Source organism: Sorex araneus, unplaced genomic scaffold, assembly GCF_027595985.1.
Source record: "Sorex araneus isolate mSorAra2 unplaced genomic scaffold, mSorAra2.pri scaffold_167, whole genome shotgun sequence".
Classification (NCBI taxonomy): domain Eukaryota; kingdom Metazoa; phylum Chordata; class Mammalia; order Eulipotyphla; family Soricidae; genus Sorex; species Sorex araneus.
The window spans coordinates 1-10,000 of record NW_026570920.1 but is presented as its reverse complement, the minus strand read 5'-3'; the positions used below and the strand labels follow the sequence as shown (position 1 = coordinate 10,000).

At 53.5% G+C, this 10,000-nt stretch overlaps 1 protein-coding gene across 1 annotated transcript in view; it reads left to right on the top strand.

Annotated features, from left to right (window-relative positions):
* ASMT (acetylserotonin O-methyltransferase) overlaps nt 1-2,429 on the top strand; it is a 20,922-nt gene extending 18,493 nt beyond the window's left edge. Inside the window, exon 8 of the mRNA XM_055123604.1 lies at nt 2,218-2,429. Coding sequence (XP_054979579.1) covers nt 2,218-2,429 — 212 coding nt within the window. The remainder of the gene's footprint in view (nt 1-2,217) is intronic.
* The last annotated feature ends 7,571 nt before the right edge of the window (nt 2,430-10,000 follow it).

Here is a 10,000-nt window from a genome sequence, read left to right as displayed (position 1 = left end):
GGTCACTCCCAGGGGCTGACCCCGGCGCCGTGTAATCCCACCAACGGCCAACACACAGAGACTTAAAACCAAGCACCCAGAAGCGACCTTTTATAGCCTAGTTCTCCCTCTGGGAGAGCCTGGCAAGCTACTGAGAGTTTCCTGCCCCCATGGGAGAGCCTGGCAAGCTCCCCGTGGTGTGTTCACATGCCAAAACCAGTAACCATGCTGGGTCTCATTCCCCTGACCCTGAAAGAGCCTCCAATGCGGCTCCGTTGGGAAGGACGAGTGGAGAGAGGTTGATAAAATCTCAGGGCTGCGGCGGATAGAGACGTTACTGAGACCCCTCGAGAAAATCGACAATCAACGGGATGATGATGATGATGATGATGATGATGACAATATAATTTTTAGATCAATGCGCATTTAAGTATCACAATTTGCTTTATAGATGTTGTGTATTTAAGTATTACTATGTGTTTTAGATAGATGTTGTATATGTAGGTGTTGCAGTGTGCTGTGCATAGATGTTGTGTATTTAAGTGTGTACAATATGATTTTGGATCGATGTTGTGTATTTAAGTATGTACAATATGATTTTAGATCTATGTTGTATATTTAGGTATGTACGATAGAATGTGCATTTAAGTATTACAATGTGCCCTATAGATGTTGTGTATTTAAGTGTGTACAATATAATTTTTAGATCAACGTGCATTTGAGTATTACAATATGCTTTATAGATGTTGTGTATCTAAGTATTAGCATATGTTTTAGATAGATGTTGTATAGTGAGGTGTTGCAATATGCTGTGCATAGATGTTGTGTACTTAGCTGCACACAATATGATTTTAGATCGAGGTTGTGTACTTAAGTGCATACAATATGACTTTAGATTGATGCTGTGTATTGAAGTACGCACAATATGATTTTAGATCGATGTTGTGTACTTAACTGCGTACAATACGATTTTAGATCGATGCTGCGTACTTAACTGCGTACAATACGATTTTAGATTGACGTTGTGTACTTAACTGCACACAATAATATGATTTTAGATCGAGGTTGTGTACTTAAGTGCATACAATATGACTTTAGATTGATGCTGTGTATTGAAGTACGCACAATATGATTTTAGATCGATGTTGTGTACTTAACTGCGTACAATACGATTTTAGATCGATGCTGCGTACTTAACTGCATACAATACGATTTTAGATCGATGCTGCGTACTTAACTGCGTACAATACGATTTTAGATTGACGTTGCGTACTTAACTGGGTACAATATGATTTTAGATCGATGCTGTGTATCAAAGTCCGCACAATATGGTTTTAGATCGATGTTGTGTACTTAAGTATGCACAATATGATTTTAGATCAATGTTGTGTACTTAACTGCGTACAATACGATTTTAGATCGACGTTGTGTATTTAACTGCATACAATATGATTTTAGATCGATGCTATGTACTTAACTGCGTACAATACGATTTTAGATCGATGCTGCGTACTTAAGTGCGTACAATATGATTTTAGATTGATGCTGTGTATCAAAGTCCGCACAATATGGTTTTAGATCGATGCTGCGTACTTAAGTGCGTACAATATGACTTTAGATTGATGCTGTGTATCGAAGTATGCACAATATGATTTTAGATCGAGGTTGTATACTTAAGTGCGTACAACATGACTTTAGATTGATGCTGTGTATTGAAGTACGCACAATATGATTTTAGATCGATGTTGTGTACTTAAGCATGCACAATATGATTTTAGATCAATGTTGTGTACTTAACTGCATACAATACGATTTTAGATTGATGCTGTGTATCGAACTCCGCACAATATGATTTTGGATCGAGGTTGCGTACTTTTAAGTGCGTACAATACGACTTTAGATTGATGCTGCGTATCGAAGTACGCACAATATGAGTTTTGAAGTACGCACATGACTTTCGATCGGTGCGCGTGTACGTACCACAGTCTGCCCTGACACGGAAGGTGTGTCCTGAACTATCTCGACGTTCACCCACCCAGATGCAGTGTACTCATGTACAGTAGCTTCTAGGTCAGCGTTGCGTATTGCAGTTCCACAGTACGCTTGACCTCCCCGCGTGCGTGTGGGCAGTGCCCAGTGGGGGTCGTGTGTCCCAGGGAGCAAGGGCCGCCGGCCGCCGGCTCTCCGCTGCCCCTCCCGGCCGCTGACCGGCTGTTTGTCTCTCTCCCCCCCCTGCAGGTGGCGGCGTGCTGGTCATCGAGAGCGTCCTGCAGGCGGACGGCCGGGGGCCGCTGACCACCCAGCTCTTCTCTCTCAACATGCTGCTGCAGACCGAGGGCCGGGAGCGGACCCTGGCCCAGTACCAGCGGCTCCTGGACACGGCCGGGTTCCGCCGCGTTTCCTGCCGCCACCCCGGGGGCCCGTACCAGGCCATCCTGGCCCTCAAGTGATGGCGTGTGCAAGGGGCCGCCGTGTCCAGTGTCCAGCTGCCCGTGGGGCCCTGGGCAGAGTGACGGGGGGGGGGCGGGGGGAGGCGGCCAGAGACGCAGGCGGCGGCTGTTGCCCGTCTGGGTTCTATTCTCTCCTGATTCAGTGCTCCTGTGGTGTCTGTTACTCCCTCCTACAGTGCTCCCTCTTGTGCCTCTTTTTGCTTTTGGCTTTTCGGGTCCCACCCGGTGATGCTCAGGGGTCCCTCCTGGCTCATGCATACAGGAATCACTCCTGGCGGTGCTCGGGGAGGGAGGGGGCCCTGTGGGATGCCGGGACTTGAACCCGGGTCGGCTGTGTGCCAGGCCAATGCCCTCCCCGCTGTGCATCAATCCAGTCGCTTATTCTGTGCTTCTGATCTACTGTGTTTGTGTCTTGACTTCACTGGCCGTTGTCTATTTTTTTTTTTTTTTGATTGAATGACCGTGACAGAGACCCGGACACAGCTGTTCCTGGTCGGGTGTGAGTCCTACACAGTCCCAGCACCCGTCCCTCCCCCAGGGCACAGTTCCCAGCACCCGGGTCCCCAGGGCCCCTCCCACCACCCCCCACCCCTGCCTGTCTCTATGGTAGACGCTTCCCTTCTCTCTCTCTGTCTCTCTCTCTGTCTCTGTTTCTCTCTCTCCCCGTCTCTCTCTGTGTTTCTCTCTCTCTCTTTTTCTCTCTCTGTCTCTCTTTCTCACTTACTCTCTCTGTCTCTCTGTGTCTCTCTTTATCTCTGTCTCTGTTTTTCTCTCTCTGTCTATCTCTGTCTCTGTTTTTCTCTCTCTCCCCGTCTCTCTATCTCTGTCTGTTTCTTTCTCTCTCGCTCTGCCCCCTTATCTCTGTCTCTGTTTTTCTCTCTCTCTCCCCATCTCTCTATCTCTGTCTGTTTCTCTCTCTCTTTTTCTCTCTGTCTCTCTTTCTCACTTACTCTCTCTGTCTCTCTGTGTCTCTCTCTATCTCTCTCTGTTTCTCTCTGTCTCTCTATCTCTGTCTCTGTTTCTCTCTCTCTCCCCGTCTCTGTCTCTGTTTTTTTCTCTCTCTGTCTCCCTATCTCTGTCTCTCTTTTTCTCTCTCTCCCCATCTCTCTATCTCTGTCTGTTTCTTTCTCTCTCTCTCTCTATCTCTGTCTGTTTCTTTCTCTGTCTCTTTCTCTGTCTCTCTCACTTACTCTCTGTCTCTCTGTGTCTCTCTCTATCTCTGTCTCTGTTTCTCTCTGTCTCTCTATCTCTGTCTCTGTTTCTCTTTCTCCCCGTCTCTCTATCTCTGTCTGTTTCTTTCTCTCTCTCTTTTTCTCTCTTTCTCGCTTACTCTCTGTGTCTCTCTCTATCTCTGTCTCTGTTTCTCTCTCTCTATCTCTGTCTCTGTTTTTCTCTCTCTCCCCATCTCTATCTCTGTCTGTTTCTTTCTCTCTCGCTCTGTCCCCCTATCTCTGTCTCTGTTTTTCTCTCTCTCCCTGTCTATCTCTGTCTGTTTCTTTCTCTCTCTCTCTCTCTTTCTCTCTCTCTATCTCTCTTTCTCGCTTACTCTGTCTCTCTGTGTCTCTCTGTGTCTCTGTCTTGTTTTTTTTTTTTTTTTGCTTTTTGGGTCCCACCCGGCGATGCTCAGGGGTCACTCCTGGCTCTGCACTCAAGAATCACCCCTGGTGGTGCTCAGGGGACCCTATGGGATGCTGGGACTCGAACCCGGGTCGGCCACATGCCAGGCCCACGCCCTCCCCGCTGTGCTCCCCCTCCGGCCTCCAAACAATTCTGTTCCGATCGATTCTCTTCTGTTCTCTGCTCATCCCTTCCGCTCTATTTTCTCGCGTCTCCTTCTACCCAGTGCTCCTGGGTTTCGTTCCGAGCCCTTCGCTCTCTTCCGACTCCGGGGAATTCTGTTCCACCCCCTCCTCCCTCCTCCCTTTTCCTCTACTTTTAAATTTATTCTTCCATCCTGTTCTGTCCGTTCACCGCGGTACATCTCTGTCACCGCACCCAATCAAGGCGGTCGTGTCCACCCAGCCTTACCCCGACCCCCGGGACTTTGCTTATTCTCTCCAGCTATACTTCCACCACCGGGCCTTTGTCCGTTCAGTCCTAGTTTGTCACCTGTGCCTGAACCCCTCGCTTCTTCCTTCTGACTTTTTTTTTTGTTCACTCCGTTTCCTGTTCCGTCTCGTCTCTTCCCATCCCGTGCCAGGCCAAGTTGCGGGCCTGACTCTGCCGTCCCGGCCGGCCGGCCTGAACTCCGCCCCACTGGACGGACGCTGGACAGCGGCTGAATAAAGTGTGTCTCCCCGGGAAGCTGTGTCCTTCCTCACGGCCCACCTGGGTTTCCAAGAAATGTTGTGTGTGTGTGTGCGTGTGTGTGTGTGTGTGTGTGTGTGTACGAGAGAAAGAGAGACACAGAGGCAGAGAGAGACACACGCGCAGAGACAGAGAGATAAAGGAGAGACAGAGAGATGCACACAGGAGGACCGGGAGAGAGAGAGGGAGACGCAGAGACAGAGACACACAGAGACGTAGCGAGAAGGGAGAGACAGCGAGAGAGATGTAGATGTCCCGAGAGAGACAGACACGTGCGGGGAGACGGCGAGAGACAGAGATAGAGGCAGAGACACAGAGACATACAAAGAGGGAAGAGTGTGAGAGAGAGAAACGCCGGGAGAATATACAGAGAGGACATCAAGAGAGAGACACACAAAGACGGACACACACACACACACACATGCACATCACGCTGAGTCTGCCTTTTTCCAAGGCTATGATGTTGCAGTCAGGTGGGAAATATCCCTTATTCTACTTTTATCACTCTTCTTCCTCCTCTTCTTCCTCTCCTCTTCATCCTCTTCTCCTCTTCCTCCTCATCTTCCACCTATTCTCCCTCTTCTTCCTCCTCTTCTTCCTCCTCTTCTTCCTCCCATTCCTTCCTTCCTTCCTTCCTTCCTTCCTTCCTTCCTTCCTTCCTTCTTCCTTCCTTCCTTCCTTCCTTCCTTTTCTTCCTTCCTTCCTTTCTTTCTTTGTCCTCCTTCCTTTCTCTCCTTCCTTTCTCCTTTTCTTCCCTTCCTTCCTCCCTCCCTTTTCTCCTCCTCCCTCCCTCCCTCCCTCCCCTCCCTCCCTCTCCCTCCCCTCCCTCCTCCCTCCCATCTTCTTCTTTCTTTCTTTCTTTCTTTCTTTCTTTCTTCTTTTCTTCTTTCCTTTCTTTCTCTTCTTTCTTTCTTTCTTTCTTTCTTTCTTTCTTTCTTTCTTTCTTTCTTTCCTTCTTTTCTTTTTTTTCTTTCTGGGTCCCACCCAGCGATGCTCAGGGCTGACTCCTGGCTCTGCACTCAGGAATGACCCCTGGCAGTGCTCGGGGGACCTAGGGGATGCTGGGAATCGAACCCGGGTCTGCCGCGTGCCAGGCAAACGCCCTCCCCGCTGTGCTATGGCTCAGGCCCTGTGACTTTCCACTTGTAAAGGCTTTTCAGCATCTCCCCCCATCTCTGTACCGTGGGCACGTGGGTGCTGGGCATCTCCACGACCACACGCGTCTCCGCAAGCCCCCGGGCAGCAGAGAGACGCACGGCCCGGCGTGGCTAGGGGGGTGCCAGGAGCACTGAGCCTGCGAGCTTCGGGCAGGGCTAAGGGTAACGAGGGATCTTTGTGCTGATGGTCGGGGGACTGGCCTGGGGCTTTGCCGGGTCACGGGGCCTGGACTCACAGGGACGGAGCAGCTGGGACCTCACAGGGGTGGACTAGGCACAACAGCACACACACACACACACACACACACACACACACACACACACACACACAGAGTCTGGGTTTTCCTGAACGCTGCAATGCAGACAGGGACAGGGGCTGGGGGGCAGCTCCCAGCCATGCACCGATGCTGGACACAAGCCCCAGTGGACATCCCGGGGGCAGAAGGGACACGGGGGCTGGGGGCCAATGAGGGCTCGTACAGGGCACGTCCCAGGAGGGGGAGAGGCTGAGGAGGAGGAGGAGGAAGAGAACTAAGAGGAGGAAGGAGAGGAGGAAGAAAAGGAGTAATAAGGCGAAGATGAGGAAGAGAGGAGGAAGAGGAGAAAGAGGAGGAGGAAGAGGAGGAAGGGAGGAGGAAGAAGAGGAGGAAGGGGAAGAAGAGGAGGATGAGGATGAAGAAGAGATGAAGAGGAAGAAGAGGAGGAAGGAGAGGATGAGGAAGATGAGGAAGAAGAGGAAGAGGAGGAAGAGATGAGGAATAAAAGGAGGAAGGGGAAGAAGAGGAGGATGAGGATGAAGAAGAGGAAGAGGATGAAGAGGAAGAAGAGGAAGAAGAGGAGGAAGGAGAGGATGAGGAAGACGAGGAAGAAGAGGAAGAGGAGGAAGAGAGGAGGAATAAAAGGAGGAAGGGGAGAAGAGGAGAAGAGGTTGAAGAGGAACAGGAGGAAGAGGAGGAGGAAGAGAAAAAGGAAGAGGAGAAAGAAGGTGAAGAGGATGAGGAAGAGAAAAAGGAAGAGGAGAAAGAACGGGAAGAGGATGAGGAAGAGGACAAAGGAGGAGGAAGAAGACGAAGAGGAGGAGGAAGAAGACGAAGAGGAGGAGGAAGAAGAGGAAGAGGAGGAACAGAGAAAGAGGAATAAGAGGAGGAAGGAAAAGAAGAGGAAGAGGAAGAAGAAGAGGAGGAGGAAGAAAAGGAGGAAGAAGAAGAGAGGAGGAAGAAGAGGAGGAGGAAAAAGAGGAAGAAGAGGAGGAAGAAGAGGAAGAAAAGGAGGAAGAAGAGGAAGAAGAGGGAGAGGAGGAAGAAGAGGAGGAGGAAGAAGAAGAAGACAAAGAAGAGGAGGAAGAAGAGGAAGAAGGGGAGGAAGAGGAGGAACAAGGGGGCAGGAGGCGGAGAGGAGGGAGAAGGGGAGGAAGAGGAGGAAGAAGGGGAAGAGGGGGAGGAAGAGGAGGAAGAAGGGGCAGGATGCGGAGAGGAGGGAGAGGAGGAGGGAGCAGAGGTGGAGGAGCAGGCGTGTGGGGGACACACGCATTCAGAGAGAGGCAGAAGGGGCTGCATGACCTCCTGCACCCAGGACCCCCGGGCCCTGCTCCCGGGGTCTCCCCGCCGCCCCTCGCACCCTGCGCCCCGCCCCCGCGGCTATTTGCGGCTCAGGCCCGCCCGCGTGGGGGCCGCTCTCAGCTGCGGGTGAGACCAGCGCCCGGAAGTGTGATCACTGCGAAAGGCAGGTGTCGAGGGTGCGAGGGGGGCGGCGTGGCCCAGCCCCGGGAGGCTCCGGGCTCCCTGGGGACAGCCCAGACGCGGGAGGGACGTGACCCCCCCTGGCCAGGAACGCTGGAGACCCCCAGGGGCTGGGGCGGCGGCAGGGACCCTCCCCAGGGGGACCAGGCACGGGGCCAGGGAGTGGCCTTGGGGGGGCGGCTCAGCCAGTGTCCAGCGCGTCCGTGTGGGTTGGCCGACACCCTACACCCCGTCTATACGCGTGTCCATCCCTTCCTCCATCCTCCCTCCCTCCTCCCTCCCCTCCCTCCTCCTTCGCTTCCCTTCCTTCCTTCCTTCCTTCCTTCCTTCCTTCCTTCCTTCCTTCCTTCCTTCCTTCCTTCCTTCCTTCCCTCCCTCCCTCCCTCCCTCCCTTCCTGCCTTCCTTCCTTCCTTCCTTCCTCCCTCCCTCCCTCCCTCCCTTCCTGCCTTCCTTCCTTCCTTCCTCCCCTCCCTCCCTCCCTCCCTTCTTCCTTCCATCCTTCCTTCTGTCCTATCCTTCTTTCCCTCCTTCCTTCCTTCCCTCCCTTCCTTCCTTGCCTCCCTCCCTTCCTTCCCTCCCTCCCTCCCTCCCTCCCTTCCTTCCTTCCTTCCTTCCTTCCTTCCTTCCTTCCTTCCTTCCTTCCTTCCTTCTTTCCTTCCTTCCCTCCTTCCTTTCCTTCCTTCCTTCCTTCTTTCCTTCCTTCCCTCCTTCCTTCCTTCCTTCCTTCCTTCCTTCCGTCTCTCCCTCCTTCCTCCTTCCTTCCTTCCTTCCTTCCTTCCTTCCTTCCTCCTCCCTTCCTCCCTCCCTTCCTGCCTTCCTTCCTTCCTTCCTCCCTCCCTCCCTCCCTTCCTGCCTTCCTTCCTTCCTTCCTCCCTCCCCTCCCTCCCTCCCTCCCTCCCTTCCTTCCTTCCATCCTTCCTTCTGTCCTATCCTTCTTTCCCTCCTTCCTTCCTTCCCTCCCTTCCTTCCTTGCCTCCCTCCCTTCCTTCTTCCCTCCCTCCCTCCCTCCCTTCCTTCCTTCCTTCCTTCCTTCCTTCCCTTCCTTCCTTCCTTCCTTCCTTCCTTCCTTCCTTCCTTCCTTCCTTCCTTCCTTCCTTCCTTCCTTCCCTCCTTCCTTCCCTCCCTCCCTCCCTCCCTGTGTGCAGGTCTCGTCTCTCTGTCTCTGTCTCATATCTCTATGTCTCTCTCTCCCTCTCTCTGTCTGTCTCTCTGTGTCTCTGCCTCTCTCTGTCTCTGCCTCTGTCTCTCTCTGTCTCTGTCTCGTCTCTCTGTCTCTGTCTCATGTCTCTGTCTCTGTGTGTCTCTCTCTCCTTCTCTCTGTTTGTCTGTCTCTCTCTGTCTCTGTGTCTGTCTCTGTCTTGTCTCTCTCTCTATGTCTCTATGTCTCTCTGCCTCTGTCTCTCTCTGTCTCTGTCAGTCCTCTCCCCATTCTGCAGCTGGGGCCCTGCCCAGGCTCCCTCTGGCCCTGCGGACCCCCCGTGTGCCAGCAGGTGCAGTGCCGCCGCCTGGTGCCGCCTCCTCCCGGCTCCCGCCAGGCCTGCAGGGGGCAGTGGCTGCTCCGCCCGGCTGCGTCCTGAAAGGCCTTTCGGGCCGCCCGGCCCCTGCCCAGGGCTGACCCGACTCCGGCCCCTGCCCAGGGCTGACCCCGACTCACTCCGGCCCCTGCCCAGGGCTGACCCCGACTCCGGCCCCCGCCCAGGGCTGACCCCGACTCCGGCCCCCGCCCAGGGCTGACCCCGACTCGCTCCGGCCCCCGCCCAGGGCTGACCCCCGACTCACTCCAGCCCCTGCCCAGGGCTGACCCCGACTCACTCCGGCCCTGCCCAGGGCTGACCCCGACTCACTCCAGCCCCTGCCCAGGGCTGACCCGACTCCGGCCCCTGCCCAGGGCTGACCCGACTCCGGCCCCTGCCCAGGGCTGACATGTGCAGGGCCCAGGCAGGCCACTCCCCAGAGCACGCGTGTGTGCATATGTGTGAGTCTGTGTGCATGCATGTGGGTGTGCGCACCTGTGTTACACTGACTGTGCCCATGGGTGTCAGTGTGTGTGTGTGAGTGTGTGTCCACGTCTGTATGCGTGTGTGCAACTCTGTGTGTGAGCCTGTGCCTGTGTGTGCATGTATGTGTGCACATGTGTTGTGCGTGTTTGTGTCACGATGTGCCTGTGTGCATGTGTGTGTGTGTGTGTGAGTTTATCTGTGAGAGTCTGTGTGAGTGTGTCTGCGTGTATCAGAGTCTTTGTCTATGCGTGTGTGTGTCTGTGTGAGTGTGTGAATGTCTCTGTGGTTGTGTGAGTGTGTGCATATGCATGTGTGTATGGCTGTGTATGTGTGTGCTTGTGTGTGCAGGCATGTGCATGTCTGCGTG